This window comes from Myotis yumanensis, unplaced genomic scaffold, assembly GCF_028538775.1.
Source record: "Myotis yumanensis isolate MYYU_CA2020_CCGP unplaced genomic scaffold, mMyoYum1.0.hap1 SCAF_1, whole genome shotgun sequence".
In the NCBI taxonomy this organism is placed as follows: Eukaryota; Metazoa; Chordata; class Mammalia; order Chiroptera; family Vespertilionidae; genus Myotis; species Myotis yumanensis.
In genome coordinates this window covers 45,217,496-45,235,544 of record NW_027223752.1, presented here as the reverse complement: position 1 = coordinate 45,235,544, position 18,049 = coordinate 45,217,496, and the positions used below count along the sequence as shown (strand labels likewise).

General features: G+C 38.8%; 1 protein-coding gene across 2 annotated transcripts; it reads left to right on the top strand.

The window, feature by feature from the left end:
• The first annotated feature begins 270 nt into the window (after positions 1-270).
• On the top strand, positions 271-16,688 carry CDKN3 (cyclin dependent kinase inhibitor 3). 2 transcript variants are annotated; one of them, XM_070419462.1, is made up of 8 exons: positions 271-352; positions 2,696-2,778; positions 4,606-4,661; positions 5,213-5,257; positions 7,757-7,979; positions 11,966-11,997; positions 14,264-14,367; positions 16,431-16,687. In XM_070419462.1, exons 1-8 carry the CDS (start codon positions 344-346, stop codon positions 16,515-16,517), a joined length of 639 nt encoding a protein of 212 aa, XP_070275563.1. In that variant the 5' UTR covers positions 271-343; the 3' UTR covers positions 16,518-16,687. The 2 variants fall into 2 exon arrangements, with proteins under 2 accessions (XP_070275563.1, XP_070275571.1); XM_070419470.1 differs by lacking the exons at positions 271-352; positions 2,696-2,778; positions 4,606-4,661 and adding an exon at positions 4,768-4,842 and having other exon boundaries at positions 16,431-16,688.
• Positions 16,689-18,049: the final 1,361 nt, after the last annotated feature.

Here is an 18,049-nt window from a genome sequence, read left to right as displayed (position 1 = left end):
GGCTGCCTAAACGCTTCCGCTCCTCCTAGTTCCCCGCCACCTCCGTCCTCCTAACTGGCGGGAGGGGGCGCCCGGCCAGCCAATCAAAGTTCAACAGGGCCAGCCTCCCGCGCGTCTTTCAAAGGCCACCTAGGAGCCAATGAGCGGTCAGAGGCCTAGCCAGGGCGCCTGGGGGCGGAGTCAGAAGCAGGGAGAGGGCGTGATTGGTTCCTAGAAGACACCGCGCCCCACCTCACAAAGGGATGTACCAATGAGCTGAGCGGAGGGGCGGGCTCGGCGCGGGGTGAGACCCTGGTGCGGCTGAAGGGAGACGGTGGCCGGTCGCGACGTGGGGCGGCCCGCAATGAAGCCGGTGAGTCGGGCCGAGGCTCGGAGGAACGAAGCCTCAGGGTCGGAAGCGGCCCTGGCCTCTGGTGTGGGCTCTCCCACTTCCTGTGTGAGCGCTGTCAGTCTATTCCGGATCTCGGTTTCCTTCTGCTCTCCAGTGCTTGGGGCCCTGGACAGCCTGGTCTGGTGGCATGCCGACTCGCGCAGTAACCGTTTTGGGAGGGAGGTGGCGCTTCCCGGGGCCCGCGAGAGCGATGGCTGAGAGAAGTGGGCCGGCGGGACGAGGGGAAGACGTGCGCCGGGTGAGGGCTGTGCTGTCGCCTGCGGGGTCTTCGAAGTCTCGCGACAGCCATGCCCGTTTTCCTGAGGAAACTGAGGCAATCGAGAGCTTAAGCGTCTCTGTCTGCCGCATACCCCGGCCCCAAAAGATGTAGCGGCTGCCTGTGCCCCCTGGGGGGCTGTCCTCCCCGTGGACGAGGGAAATTCCGTGGAAGACGACTGCCAATCCCCGCTCGCGGGTGTTGTCACCGCTGTCACCATCCCCCGGGACCCCCCGGCACACTGCGTGCCTCTCCCTGAGGTTCCGAGTCCCTGGGTCTGGGGGAGCCAGAAGCGTGCACCTGTGTCCGGAGCTGTAAATCTGTCTGAGAAGGATTGCCGGAGTGGGCCACACAGATTGAAAGTCTTGAATCATCAAAACTGCTTTTTAAGAGGGGAAAAAGGGAAAAACAGATCAATGCAAGAAGCTGAAGGCCACCTGACTCCCATCCTCTACCTCTCGGGTTGACAGCTTACTGCCGGGCCTTCCTTTGAGCCGAGTATTTAATACTAATACGGATAGGTCCTAGGCACCTCAAACCCACAGCCTGACGTGGCAATCATGTCGTCTTGTAACAAACAAGACCGGTAGAGAAGGTAGCGTCGGAGCTGGCGAGGGCATTAGGTAGGTACACTTACTGGCCCCCAGGTCGCCGTGTGCTGGGACATCAGCTGGCCTCCTCCTCCACTTGCCCCCAGAGGTGTGGGAGGAGCTGGACACGGGTCGCTCAACCCCCGGGTCCCTTCCCTCTGCAGAGGGTACATTCGGAAGTGCTTTCTGCCACAGGGGAGCCCTGGGTGGTCCTCGGCTGCCTGCGGGCGGACGAATCCAATTCTGGAGTGCAGATTTGACAAGCCCACCGACCACTGCTTCACAGCCATGTGACACCCAGGAATAAAACCGACAGATTGATCTCCACTTGCCTTTCCTGTGGTTTATCTCTCAGTCGTTTCCAAGTAAGGATTAGAAGAAAGGTGTGTTCTTATTGGTGCTGTACAACTCCCAACAGCCTAGCAGGGGTCCTCAAACTTTTTAAACAGGGGGCCAGTTCACTGTCTGTCAGACCGTTGGAGGGCCGGACTGTAGTTTAAAAAAAAAAAACTATGAACAAATTCCTATGCACACTGCACATATCTTATTTTGAAGTAAAAAAACAAAACGGGAACAAATACAATTTTTGTATTTGCATGTGGCCCGCGGGCCGTAGTTTGAGGACCCCTGGTAGAAATGATGCCTACAGGATTGAGTTCCAACTCCTTAGGTCAGCATACAGAGTCCACCTCAATCTTTCAAAGTTGAGAGCAGGTTATTCCACCTAAACTCTCTCATTCAAACTGCTAGGCTGTGTGGGGGTTATTTTTTCATAAATGGGGTAGGTAAAACATCTCTAGCTTCATCTCCTCTGCTCGGATCTGTTTCCAAATGCACAAGCTCTTTCTCCGTTTGTCCTAATAGCCTTAACTTCTTCCCTCTCTGCCCGAAACCTCCTGCTCACCCCTCAAAACCCAGTTAATGCATCTCCTCTGTGAAGCTTTCTCCAGCTTCCAAAGCAGTTATTCACTCCCTTTCTGCTCCAAAACGCATAGATTATGCTTCCATGTTAGCATTTAAAATCTTCTGTAATCTGTGCACACATCTGTGTTCCCAACTATACTGAAGGTAGGCTGTTTATTTTATGGATCTTTGGTCTCCAGAACTTGGCAAAGGAAGGGGTCCAAGAAATGTCTGTGAATGAGTGAATAAATCTCACTTTATAGTTGTGAAAAACTGAGATCCAGATTTAAATGACATCACTTATACACTAAGTGGTAGAGCCAACACCAGAAGCCGGGTTTCTTGATTCCCAATCCAACTCTACTGCAGCGTGCTGTAATTATTAATAGTATGGTGAATCACAGTAATTTATTATTGTTACTGCTAATCTCTCTGGCATTCCAGATTGGATAAATTGCAAATATGCATTCAGTGTGTGTTTAAGCAAAGATCAGTTATACTAAGATGATATGTAAATATTCTTTAGTTATTTAACATAACTAATTTCTTTTGAAGCCTATTTCATTGCAGACAAGTGAGTTTGACTCGTCAGATGAAGAGCCTATTGAAGATGAACAGACTCCAATTCAGATATCATGGTATGTTAACATTTCTGATCAATTATGAGCTAAAATATTTGATATGTACATCATAATCTTCATAGCAGGAAGTCCACATATTAAAAGTATTTCATTATTCTCTCCCACTGATTATAATTACAATTTTTACGAGATTGTCTAACTCCATGATTTATTTACTATCTATGATAGAATTAGGCTTTTTTGCAGGTGGGGTGTGTCCTTTATACACTGTGAAAACCAATATAGAAACAAGTAAGTAAGGAGTTGAGATCCGATTGGAATGATCTCCCATTTAGTTCCAAAACCTACTTATTCTTTTATGACAAAAGAACAATGTACCATACAGGGTAAGATATTTAATCATTTATTATGTAGTCAAATCCTAGAACTACTTGCCACAGTAATGCATCTATCAGCAGATCATTTAACATTAAAAGCCAATTGCCATAGATACAATAACAAATACAGATGTTTCTATAGAAAACCAACTTCCAAATCTTGGCAGTGACTTATGGTTATACCAGGTTCTCTACACCCAGCAATTAAATGCTTTCTTTCTTGCCTGTAAATATAATCATCTATTTCTTTAAGAAAGCTATTCCCACCCTGGCCAAATAGCTCAATTGGTTGGAGCCGTGGTCGACAAACTTCGGCTCGCGAGCCGCATGCGGCTCTTTGGCCCCTTGAGTGTGCCTCTTCCTAAGCCTTTGGAGTACCCTAATTAAGTTAATAACAGTGTACCTACCTATATAGTTTAAGTTTAAAAAATTTGGCTCTCAAAAGAAATTTTAATCGTTGTACTGTTGATATTTGGCTTTGTTGACTAATGAGTTTGCCGACTACTGGTTAGAGTATCCTCCTGATACACCAAGATTGTGGGTTCCATCCCCGGACAGGGCACATACAAGAATCAATCAATGAGTTTATAAATAAGTGGGACAACAAGTCAGTGTCTCTCTCTTCTCTCTCTCTCTCTCTCTCTCTCTCTCTCTCTCTCTCTCTTTCTCTCTCTCTCTCTCTCTCTCCTATCTAAAATCAATACATTTTTTTTCATTTTTTAAAGAAAAAGAAAGAAAGCCATTCCCTACTATAGGAAGAGAAAAAGAGTAAAAGTGTTATCTTTAAAGTTTTTTGTTCTGCCATCAAATAGCAATTATCTTTCATTGCCCTTTCCAAACTCCCTTTTAAACTCAAAAATTCATCTAATTTTCAAAGTCAAGTGGTATTTATACGTTGTCCCCTGTTTTCCTCTACACTCATTTTCTGTCTTACAAATAAGGTAAGCCTCTGCCCCGTTGCCCCCAAGTACTGCAAACTGGGAATATGGTTTCTTGAAATTATTTCATTTTATCCAAAATCCATTACTACAAAGAATGGGTGGCTTGTGATTTTTTTTATCATTTGAAATGATATCTGTTTAAGGAGGTCCTACAAAGGAATCTTAAAATAGTAATGTAGACTGAATGCTACGGATGATATTGTCAGATGGCCATTTTCCAGCTTATTTCTGAAGGTTACTAAGACAACATATCTCAGGGTAACTTAACGCTTTATGCTAGGTGTCGGCATTCTAGGCATTATCTTTAAGGTAAGTTTAACTTGCCACTTTTTAGGACTTAAATTGTAACAAAGCAAATGATAAGTCTCCGTTTCAAAACTTCCAGTTTTTTCTAGGCCTTTTTGTGACCAATGCATTGATATTTAACTACGAATTTTTGTTTTGTGACTACTATAGACCTTTAAAACACTCTTGTTTAGTGGCAAGCACACACGTTTACTAAATTGAATTTTCATTTATAACTTTTTAAAGACTGAACTATACTTGATAAAGTTTTATCTTTTCAGGCTGCCCCTGTCACGAGTGAATTGTTCTCAGTTTCTGGGTTTATGTGCTCTTCCAGGTAGGTAACACTACCGTTGGCTTCTTGCTGATATATTTAAAGGTGGGGTTTTTTCTTTTTTAGGTTTTTGTTTACTTTTTTGTTTTTGGTCAGCTAACACATTATTCTCCGTACTGAGTAATAGGAGAATTGGCCATCAGCATGGACACTCACTTTTGGCAGCCCTTATGTTGGACCATAGGTAAAGGAACATAGGTACACTCTTCCACCCTTGCAGATCCACATTCACAGTTTTACATTTCTGACTTTTCTATCTTAATAAAATGTAAACCCTGGGGTACAATGTGAGGCTGGGGACTATAGCTAGGTACTTACTACCAAAAGAACATAGAAGAAATAATCCTCGCATTAGGAGTTCCTTCAGCTGGGATCTATAAATCTCTGGGTTCTATTCCTAAGAATATAAGAAATTGAAATTTACATTCAAAATGGAATTGAAGAATATTAATGATCATGTGGAATGTCTTTCTAAGTAGCTATATTATGTTAAAATACACTTGTTATATATGACCAAAAACTGACTTTTTCACTTGTTTTATCACTACTTATAGGTTGTAAATTTAAAGATATTAGAAGAAATATCCAAAAAGATACAGGTAGGTGAATAGGAAACAACCATGTTAATCGTTTCTTTTTAAATAACAATCTTTGTCAGAAAGAAAAACTGTAGTCTCTTCTCAATATACCAAATAAATGACTGATATTTCATAAAATTTCAAACCACACACTTATTCTAATATGTAAAGAGGTATTTTTGAAGGGTACAGAAAACTCATCACTCACTAAAATAAATACATAGAAACTGCCTTTGGGTTTAGAATGTATAAGTTGGAGGGAGAAAAGTATGTAAATAGAAAACTGACATTGCGTAGATTTTTGAATGCTGTTCTTTACAGATTTGACTGTGGTAGTGGAAAGTAAGCCTGAGCTGGGAACCCAGAGGTGGTAGTGAAATTGTCCATCCCACATAGATAATTTAGGGAGCCAGCATCTCGGTGGGAAAGATGGAGCGAGGTCTGATCTTCACATGGTCAAGGATGTTCAGACCACTATAGCCTCAAGTCTGATAATCTCATGAATATCTACCCCAATTTGAAATTTACATATTGCATGATACTAAAAAACTCAGATTTTCAAAATATTTTATTCTAGTTGGCCTGGAATATTTCAAGGCTACTAGTCTTACCAATGTCCTTATAACACATCAAAATAAAAATGTGTTATTACTTGATTCTGACCAGTATAGACTTTTTTAATCTTTTTTTTTTCTTGTTGTTTTAGAATATGAATTTGCTGATGTACTTTCTTTAATTTATTCCTTACCTACCAAAAAAAGACTTAAAGAGGCTAATAGGTTAGTTGACCCTTGTAATATTTGTAAAAATTTTCTGAGTTAGAGACACCCACCATGGTAGGAAATTTCCATTTGGAGAACATTTAATGTAAATCACTGGTTCAAGATCCGACCTTGCACATTTTGGAAAGCCCTATTTATTTAGTATCTTCTATAAAAGGGGTTTCCAATATCTTACCACACCTTTTGTTTTTCAATGCAATTCAATATTTTTAAAAAATGACAATGTTTGATAGAGACCTAGAATCTCCTAGTGGCAGTCCCTGTGGTCCCTCCTCAAAGTCCTTTCCAGGGAATTTTGAAAATCACTGTATAATTGAAATTACCCAATGTGTACAAGAGGCAAATAGAAAATTACTTCCTCTTAAAAATAATTAGGTGTGTTAATGATAGGTTAAATCTTTTTAGAAGTATAAAAATATAGCAGTAATATCTAGAGCGCCACTGTCCATAGAAATATAATGGGAACCACAAGTAGAGATCATATATGTAACTTCACATTTTCTAGTTGTCACATTAAAAAAAAAAAGGTGAAATTAACATAATAATATATCTTACTTAACCTAATATAACCTAAATAGTATCATTTCAATGGGTTTTTATTATAAAACAAATTATTCATGAGATAGGTTTTTTTTGTATTTAATCTTTGAAATTAGATATGTATTTTACACTTAGAAAGCATCTCAATTTGGACTAGACACATTTCAAGTGCAATAGATTTATAGATTATCATTTGTTATTTACTTAGAGGTTCATGATCAAAGGCACTTTGTACTTAAATAGCTAAGTATCCTTGCATTTAGGAGGCGGGGAGGGAGAAGAGGCTCAGATCAGCCAGAATTAGATATTGCCATAAGAAAGTTCTGGTGTATAGAATGGCCTATGGTAGTATTGCTTGGTTCATATTCATTATAGTGAAAGTAGCTAAATTGCATAACTCTAGTATAGTTAGTGTTTTATTTCCTAAAGACCTAGTCCATAAATTAAATCCATGAGGTGTAGTACAGTATGAGTATAAGGGAGAATACAAGAGCTCTGGCACCATGGCCATGCTGGAGACTTTATATACAATGCTTGGGGTAAAACAAAACAACAGATCGGTGAAAGCAGCAAACATGGTTGGTTTTGTGAGAAGAAAACAGAAAAAAAAAAGTGCTATCATACTTTCTCAAGAGTTTATTTTGAAATATTAAATTTATTTTTAAACATATACTGTAAAAAATGTCAAAAACAAAAATATAATTGACTCATTTTTAAATTCAGTAAAAAGCATTTTGAGTTATAAAGTCTGATTTAGTTTTAACCACCTTTTATTGCAGATGTTTCAGTAAATCCCATTTTATGGATAGTGACTTAATTTTTACCCTAGTTTGAAGACAGATCAATATTGTTTTTAGATTATCAGTAAGCACTTCAAATTTATAGATTATCATTTATTATTTACTTAGTTTAGCTTAAGAAATGTAACTCCAGTTACATGGCCGGTGTGGCTCCGTTGGTTGGGCATCATCCTGTGCACCGAAAGATTGCTGGTGGTGCGTGCCCAGGTTGTGGGCTCCATCCCAGTGGGGGCGGGGGTGGGGAGGTGCAGCAGGCAACTAATCAATGTTTCTCTCTTACATCCATGATTCTCTCAAAAAATCAATAAAAACACTTTTTTAAAATAATATTAATACCTTTAAAAAAAGAAATGTTAACTCCATATGGTGTGTGTCTGTGTATTTTGGTCTATTGGCAGAAGAACTAAAGAACTATGGCATACAAGACATATTTGTTTTCTGCACCAGAGGGGAACTATCAAAATATAGAGTCCCAAACCTTCTGAACTTCTACCAACAGTATGGAATTACTACTCATCATCATCCAATCCCAGATGGAGGGACTCCCGACATAGCCAACTGCTGTGAAATAATGGAGGCGCTTGCAATCTGCCTTAAAAATAACCGAAAAACCTTAATACAGTAAGTTCTCCTTTTCTCCATATATTACATGAGAAATGTCCCAGTCAGAATGACTTCTCCAATTACTGCATCTTTATTCAGTTATTACTTACCTTCTGTTTTGTTGTGAGGATTAAAAAGAAAGAATGCATGAAAAGTACCAGCACAATAGCTAGTACAGAGCAAGTACTCAGAAATTTGCTTTTATTACTTTTGAAGAATAAGTACAATAAAAGAGTAGATTTTGAAATTTCTAGAATAGGATTACAGGCTTTTCTTTTCTTTCCTTTTGTCTTAGATCTTTACTTACAATTTTAGGACCCTCCCTCCCAAAAAAAGAATGTGCATTATTTTTGTATTAACTTATTGATCAGCCTTTCAGTTGCTTCCAACAGCAAGAAAATCAATTTTTTTAAAATCAGCAGTAAAGAAATAATCCTAAGCAATCTACTCTTTTATTGTCCTTAACTCTTCAAAAGTAATAAAAGCAAATTTCTGAGTGCTCGCTCTGTACCAGGTGTTGTGCTGGTACTCTTAAAAATATGACTTGAAAATTATATTTGATTATGTGAATTTGCTACCAGTATGAAAGAGAAACTCTCACTGTTTGTCAAATGGCTATACACAAGCTGCTGATATGAAAGCTTAAAATAAAATAAAATAGGCTAAGAAAAAAAGAGGAGAGAAGAAAAAAGTAGCTTGCAGAAAGGAAGAAGAGAAGTGGCGCTGTGGATAAGAAGAGCAGACACTCTGCCAGAAGTGAGACACAGCAGAGGGCCAGCCACAGGGAGCAAACCCGTCCTTCTCTGAGCACATGATACTTTCTGCAGCCTAATAAGCTGCTTAATCCTTTCTGAAACAAGATAGAATATTAAATACTCTAACACCTCAAAAGCCCTAAAGTCCCTGAATTCATTGCATTGAGTTAGAAATTATGCAGACTAACCGAAATAACCGAGTAGTCTTAGACCACCTAGGACAGTGGTTCTCAACCTTCTGGCCCTTTAAATATAGTTCCTCATGTTGTGACCCAACCATAAAATTATTTTCGTTGCTACTTCATAACTGTAATGTTGCTACTGTTATGAATCGTAATGTAAATATCTGATATGCAGGATGGTCTTGGGCGACCCCTGTGAAAGGGTCGTTCGACCACCAAAGGGGTCTCGACCCACAGGCTGAGAATCGCTGACCTAGGAAAAGGGCAAGCCCAGTCAACTTCTCTTCCTTGACCTAGAGCTCAGGGGCCTCATGCAACCGTTCCTGTTCTGAAGGCAAAGCACAGTAGTGCAGGGTCTTTGAGGGCACACACCTGTTTGTGGCCAAACTGAACTCTGACAAACAGAGAATTAATAGGGAATAAAGAACTAGAAGCCATCCTACAGTTTGCAAACTTACTCTAGAGAAAAGCATCGTCTCTCACTGTAAGCAATTACTAACTGCTTTACTAATTATAAAAGCAAAATTTTAGAATAAATAGTTGTCTTTGCTAAATATTCTGAGCCTAAAATTCATTAGATAATTAGATGTAGCTAGTGAAAAACATTTTCCAATTTTTGGACCCTTTTTTTCAAACGAATTCTGAGATTTTTTTTTTCAAGTAAATTTTTTTTTTTTCTTTTGGCGTTTTTTCAAGTAAATTTTTGAAAGATTTACCGGAAAGTTTCCAGAGATCAAACTAGCTCAGATTAGTGAAGCTTAACAAAATCCACTCTAATAGGTTCTAGCAAAACAAATACTCTGAAGTTTGAACAGAATACAGAGAGGATGGAAAGATGCGTGGGCAGCCTTACATATGTTAAATGCTTCAGGCTCCCACAAATCATCTGAAGACTGGAAGTTTTCATTGTCCCAGAGCTTTCAAGGTGTCCTTGAGTAACTACTGTTGGGACAAAGACAATTTTCTCTCCATTCTGCCATCTTTGAGTGCCCAGATGACCATACAGCTCTAGAGTTTATCCCTCTGAAACAGGGTCTGGTACATTTTTTCACTGTCTCACTAGTTCTCCCTGGACATTTCATTCCTTTATAAAGTCAGTGAACACTGCTTGCCTACCATGATATACCATTTCCGAGGGCTGTTGTAACAAAGTACCACAGACTGGATAGCTTAAAACAACAGAAATTTATTCTCTCCCAGTTCTGGAGGCTAGCAGCCCAAAATCAACACCAACAGCCATACTCCCTCTGAGACAAGAGTCTTTCCTTGCCTCTCCCTAAGCTTCTGGTGGTGGCCGGCAATCCCAGGCATTCCTTGGCCTGCAGCTGCATCACTCCAATCTCTGCCTCAGTCATGACATGATTGTCCCCGTGTGTTTGTGCCTTCATATGGTATTTTCTTCTATAAGGACACCTGTCAGATTGGATTAGGGCCCACCCTAATGATCTCATCTTAACTTGATTACTAGTACATCTACAAAGACTGTTTCCAAATAAGGTCACATTCACAGCACTAGGGATCAGGACTTCAACATATCTTTTTGGGGACACAATTCAACCCAAAACACATACTGTGTCCCAAACTGAATACAAAACACACACTGAAGCACTGCCCCTACCCTCAAGGAATCCACAGCTAACATTGCTACCATGTGAGTGCAAAACTCACACAAGGTGTGTATGAGGCAGCACCCAGGACAGAGATAGTTTCCGTGGGAGTGCAAGGCATTTCAGGGAATAAAATTGGAGCTTGGTTTTGAAGGATGAGTAGGAATCAATCAACCAATCAGACAGAGGAGGAAAGATAGGAGTAGCAAGAGGTGTAAAGTAGTAGTCATCTTGCAGAAAGCCACTGCAGTGCTCTATCTACCTTTCTGCGGTGGATCCTCATCTCTGAAACAGGCCTACATCTGGGACACTGAGTAGAAAGCCAGTTCATGAATTCTCTGCAGTGGTTGGCAAACTGCGGCTCGCGAGCCACATGCGGCTCTTTGGCCCCTTGAGTGTGGCACTGCCACAAAATACCGACTTCTGCGCATGGGCCACGAAGTTTCAATTGCACTGTACGTGCACGCCTGCATGTGGTATTTTGTGGAAGAGCCACACTCAAGGGGCCAAAGAGCCGCATGTGGCTCACGAGCCGCAGTTTGCCGACCACTGCTCTAGAGGTCAGTGCCTGTCTGGTCCTCTGCCTCACATCCTATCCGGGGACATGTATGTACAGCTTCATCTACAATACACTACAGTAATTGATGTTCAGGATGAGTGATCACCCAATTAGGTTCAGTGTATGCTCTAAGAAAGTTAGGAAGTGTGTAATACATTTTTTAGGGTCTTTGAAAATGATTAAAATGATTTTGTTGTTCAAGGTTAATCTTCATTTTTCCGAGATCAGTTATGCAGAATTGCTAATATCTTTATAGCGCTAACATTAATTTACTTCTTACTCTGTGCCAAGCCCTTTATAGATGTTACCTCATTTAGTCCTCCCTATGAAGTAGGTACTATTGCTGTCACCATCTTATAGGTGAAAAGGCTGAGGCCCAGAGAAGCTAAGTAATTTGCTTAGGTTCAAGCATCTAATAAATATAGATCTAGAGTCAACCCAGGCAGTGGGGCTCCAGAGTCCATGCTCTAAACTTCTATGGTATGCTACCTCTGTACTCTTCTAAGGGAAATGAAGAGTTATTATACAGACAGCACTTGTCCCGTAACCACTAAGGTTTTATTCAGAGGAAGACAATCCAAGTGGCAGTTGGTAAAATAGTCTGATTTCTACCATATTTAGTAACAAGTTCCACTTCTCAGATGTAGATCCTGGAGTTTAAAGAGGTCACTAAAAATACCTTGCCTACTTGACCCTTAGAAGTGTTTAGAATAACTGCTCTTCATCATATAAATAAGCACTTTGCTCTTCATCAACTCAAAAATACTTATTAATCATGGTTTGCAAGGCACTGTGCTGGGCATTAAAGTTAAAAATAGATGGCAGGAACAACAAGTCTTTAGTTGTAATTGTTGGGATGGAATGAAAATATATAAATTTTAAAACTGTACTTCCCTTTCAGCTGTTATGGAGGAATTGGGAGATCTTGTCTTGGTAAGAAATATATTTTCATTATTCAGTGTTTTTTTAACTTTAAGTATGCAAACTCCTCTGTCTGGGGCATATGCTCACTGTATGAAAATGAAACAAAACACAATATAAGTCTGCTAAGACCCATCAGTTTATCTAAGGCCCTAAATGTGGTGTTCCCTAGGAAGCTGAGGTGGGGGCGAGAGGTGTTTTCAACATTGTTTTGGAGGATTCTGCAAAACATAATTTACAAGTCTTAGCACCTGCATTCTTGTGTTTTGTTTTGTTTTCTAATGTTATCCGTATGCAGGTGTTATGATACCAACAGTAACTTCTAAATAATACCCACTGGTAACATAAATATGAAAAGCAAAGTTAATTACCATATGTTAACTTTAAACTTAAAAAAAAAATGTTTTAGAGAAGAAAACATTTAATGAAATACCACACTGGAGTAACATTTATTCCTTCTAGTATTGGACAGTATGGAAATTAAAAACTTTTGTGTTTCAAAGAACACTATCAAAAGACATTATGGGGAAAGTATTTGCAAACCATATATCTGATAAGGGACTCACTAGAATATATAAAGAACTCATACAACTCGATAATAAAAAAAAAATCCAATTTTTTAAAAAGAGAAAAATATCTAAATACATATTTCTCCAAACAAAATATACAAATGACCAATAAGCACATGAAAAGATGTTCAGCCCGGCTGGTGTGTCTCAGTGGTTGAGCATCGACCCAGGAACCAAGAGGTCACAGGTTTGATTCCTGGTCAGGGCACATGCCCAGCTTTCAGGCTTGATCACCAGTAGTGGTGGTGTACAGGAGACAATCGAAATTTCTCCATCAATATTTCTATCTCTCTCTATCCCTCTCCCTTCCTCTCTAAAAATCAATAAAAACATTTAAAAAAATGTTCAGCATCACTAGTCATCAGGGAAATGCAAAACATAGCCACAATGAGCTCTGGCCAATGTTGCTCAGTGGTTACAGCATTGGCCCGAACACCACAGAAGGATCACGGGTTCGATTCCTGATCAAGGCACGTACCTTGATTGTAATCCTCGCCTGTGGGAGGTAACCAATCGATGTGCCTCTCTCTTCCCCTCCCTCCCTTCCACTCTCTCTGGAAAATAAATAAATAAATGGAAAAAATATCCTCTGCTAAAGATTAACAAAACAAAAAAGCCACAATGCGATACCATTTAATACTCATTAGGATAGCTATTTTCTAAAAAATGGAAAATAAGCATTTGTTAGGATGTGGGGGAACTGGAACCTTTATACAATGCTGATGGGAATGTGAAATGGTACAGCTGCTTTGGAAAATAATCTAACAATTCCTCAGTTAAACACAGAGTTACCACATGACCCAGCAATTCCACTCCTAGGTATATACCCCAAAAGAAATAAAAATGTTATGTCCACACAAAAACTTAGACGTGATTGTTTATAGCAGCATTATTCATAATAGCCAAAAAATTGAAACAACCTGAATTTCCAGCAATTGAAAAATAAACAAAATGTATATCCAAAAAATGAAGTATGCATCCATAAAAAGGAACATGCCACAATATGTATGAATCTTCAACACATTATGCTAAGTGAAAGAAGCTAGTCACAAAAGACCATATATTGTTCCATTTATTAAAAATGTATAGAATAGGCAAATCTATAGAGACAGAAAGTAGGTTATTGGTTGTTTAGGGCTGGGGTGATGGAGTGGTAGGGCGATGGTGGTAAAAGGGTACAGGGTTTCTTTTTGAGGTGGTGAAAATGTCATACAACTGACTGGTGATGGCTGCACATATCTGAATACACTGTAATCCACTGACTTATATACTTTAAATTGTACAGTTATATGATATATGAGTTATCTATAATAATAAAAGCATAATATGCTAATTAGACCGGGCGTCCTTCCAGACGAAGCCAGAGCTGCGAGGGAAGCCCGGGTCCCGGGTGCTGGAGGGAAGCCAGTGCCGGTAGCCAGGGAAAGGAATGCCTACTCTTGCACGAATTTTGTGCATCGGGCCTCTAGTAATTCAATAAAGCTATGTGAAAAAAAGAATGAAGCCAGTGTTAAACTTTTAATTCAATCATTTAAAATTACAATTTAACTGTCAAAAAACACATACTAACGCCTCAGTCTTTTAATTCATTTCGAACAATTACACCAAACTTAGTGTTCTGTACCAAAGTAAGTGTAATGAAATATAAAATGCTCTACCCTACCATTAATTAGTTAATAATTTACTATTTTCCTATCATGTTCTATTAGTAGCCGCTTGTCTCCTACTATATCTGTCTGACACAGTATCACCACAACAAGCCATAGACAGCCTGAGAGACCTAAGAGGATCTGGAGCAATACAGACCATAAAGGTACGGAGGTGGACTGTTTTTGTGCAGGTGTGATTGGGGGGCAGACCTTTAGAAACACAGGGTAATTCATCATTGTGGGGAAAGGAAAAGATGTCCCCTTCCCTCCTCTGGTTCTTTTTGGCTGGTTGAATAATTAAATCAACATGAGATATTGACAAGAAAAAAATCAAATTTATGTTCAGTAATTAATTTGCCCTGCCATATAGATGAGTTATCTCCAGTAATAACTCATTATCAGCAAGGCTGTAATTCAAATCCCTCTACTAGTAGATAGTTGGAGAGGCGGTGGCGGAAGTTTCTCTTGAGCCCACAGGGTCTCAGTTGCCTTTAGCTCAAAATAACCCATGTACCACTGACATACGTCTTGGGGTGGCTGGTTCTGAACCCCTATATTATGAAAAGGACAATAAAAATCCAAAGCATTCTATTATTCATATTATCACCTGTTTATATTTTAATTGTTTTAAATATAACCTGGATGTCTAAGAAAGTTCACAATATTGCAAAAATAGTGAAAAAATTTGAACTTCCCAGTTTACTCTTCAGGATCTACAACTGTTTAGTTTTTGCCCCAATTCTGGAAGTGAATCCTCTCACTTGGAAAAATAAGATGGTTACCATAAACTTGGTAAATAATACCCACTGGTAACATAAGTATGAAAACCAAATGTAGTTCCTTGGGTAGATTTTTATTGAAAAAAGATCTAATGAAGATCTTATATCACCCAAACACTTAATAAGGATAGATGAATGACTATAATACAAAAAAATGTAAAGCAATGCTAATTATCTTTCACTGTAGATAATCAAAGTGGCGTTTTCCACATTGACTTTTCCCTTAACCTTAAAAAGCACTGCAGTGGCAACACCCAAGGATATCTATAATAAAAAAAGCATAATATGCTAATTAGACCAGATGACCTTCCAGATGAAGCCAGAGCTGCGAGGGAAGCCAGTGCCGGCAGCCGGGGAAAGGAAGGCCTACTTTTGCACGAATTTCGTGCATCGGGCCTCAAGTTATTATATATTAATCATGTTGCTGAAAAGATTCTGCAGATTTCACTTTATTTTAGCGCTGTAAAGCTCAAGCAGGAGCAGGCACTAAAGAATGTTGGCTTTTAGGTGGTTCCCTGAGCTGGACAGTCCATCTTCCCAGGGTGCAAGTCTAACCAAGTGTAATGAATGTGAATTATTACAACTGATGAATTCCCCAAGCAGCCTGGCTCTCAGTGCTCAAATAAGGTCATGCACACGTTCTGAAAACAGAGCTTCCTTTGTTAAGATCAAATGAGGCTTCAAATTCAAAATGTTCAAGTCTCTCTCTGAAACAAAATAAAATACACGTAGCTATACACATATATGCACTTTTTACATCTTTAATCTTGAGAATTAAGCCCACCTTAGTATGGGCTGTCAATTTATCACCTTAGCATTCTGTGGCAAACAGCCTTTTCCTCATTAGCAGTATGCAATTTCAACCCCTCAGTAATGAAAGAGAATGAGATTATTGGCAGAGTAAGAATATCCTCTAGGAAGCTACTAAAACTCCAAATAAATTAACTTTTTAAAATGTGCTTATTTGTTAAGATTAATGATTTGTGATATTATCTACTATGAAAATTGTTCCAAATGGATTATATCATCACAAAAAGTGAAAAAATAGGGCTTCTATAAATTAATAGGTTTTCTTGAATATTCCAAAGTTAATTGCTTTAGAAAGTCCTTCTCTGCCCTACTTACCCAAACCCCCCTCCCACAGGGGAAAATACACTTACAGAAAGAATGCCTTCACTGCCTTTTTAAAATCTTATTTGCTCCTGCCAGTAAAGGGAGAAAGGATTTTTACAGGTTTATAAAATATTCATCTGTTTCAAGCTACCTTCTGATTTTTGAAGCAGTTTTTCACTTTATGCAGCTTTATTGAAATATAAATGCTTACTTATCCCAAAGGATGTAGGATTGTTTTTAGCAAATGTTTCTGATTCCTGTTTCCTACCAGCATTGAGACTACTCTGGGAGGTAGTTTTCTACAATGTATTTCAATACATCTTTACTTTTTTCAGCAATATAATTATCTTCATGACTTCCGGGACAAACTAGCTGCACACCTGTCATCAAGAGATTCACTATCAAGATCTGTATCTAGATAAAAAAAAAAAAAAAAAATTCCAAACAGCATATATATGACCATGTCTGATATTTGAGTTCTCTAATGTGAAACCACGTGTTACCAACTTGAATGTAAATGTGTATGTGCAGATATTTCTAAAGCTTTTATTGATAAATTTCATTGTGTCTCTTTCATCTCTTATAGGACAAAAAAATTTCTACATAGTTTTCCTTTTAGAAATGAACTGGCTGCTCTGGTATATTTTACCTGGAGATAATGCTGAAAAAAGCATATGGGAAAAATATTTGGTTGCATATTTTTATTTGCCACACTTTACCTCATTTTACTATTGTAACTACTGGGTGGTGTATAACATAGTACTAACTGTGAAAATTGGTATAGGTACCCAAGCAAGCTAAAATTATTTAAATAATTTTCACTTTTTATTCCTCTCAAACTCTCTCCCATTTTTTTCTACTTCATAGATAAATAAAATTGTGAGGGATCCTATGGATCTAGTCACCTCCCTGCCAATACTGAATCATTCCCAACAGCTGTGTATCCAGCCAGCATTTGCTTGGACATTTTTAGAGACACAGAATTCTTGGTTCAGACAGCTGCTCCGATTTTAGAACATTTTTTCCACCCTAGAAACTACATGAATGACTTTAATCCCTCTTTCACACTTATTGTATAAAGTGCTTATCTACAGATTAACAATCTCCAATTCTCACTCCTTCACCTTATCTAAGGCTATTGAACATGTCTTTTTTCACCATCAGCAGTCTTTTTGTCTTTCTTTTTTTTAAAATATATTTTATTGATTTTTTTTACAGAAAGGAAGGGAGAGGGATAGTTAGAAATATTGATGAGAGAGAAACATCGATCAGCTGCCTCCTGCACACCCCCCACTGGGGATGTGCCCACAACCAAGGTACATGCCCTTGACCAGAATCGAACCTGGGACCAAAGGTCCAGTATGTACCATAATGTACAATCAGTATTTTAACATTCTTATGTTTAAACTGGGGATTTCTTTTCCAACACAATAAATGCCAAGTTATAACAAGAAAGGTTATTTTTTTAAAGTACAGGCTATAATCACAGATTGACCTTCCTAATGATTTTGGTATTATAACCAAATACAACTTAAAATCACAAGAGTCTATTAAACTTTAGGAAGTCACTCAAATTGACATGACCAAATCTTATATTAGCTTTCTTCCAATATAAACCTATGGTTTATTAATGAATACTTATGAAAATGGAGGGAAAATGCTAGCCTGGATTCATCAAACCCTTTATAATCAACTGAATTGTCAAGTGCACGCATGTATTAATTTCCACTGCAAGTGCTCATTAAGCCTTTCCATTTAAATGCTTGACTAAACTACTTTAGCACCAAGGGGATAAGGGAAAACATCAATTATTCCAACACAGAGAAACATGGGGTGGCACTACGCAAAAATATTTGTCCAATTAAATTTAATATGTAAATCAGTCTTAGAAAGTATCATATCTGCCCAACCTGTGGGTCAGTCCTCAGAACAGTGGGAAAGGAGAGGCTGAGAC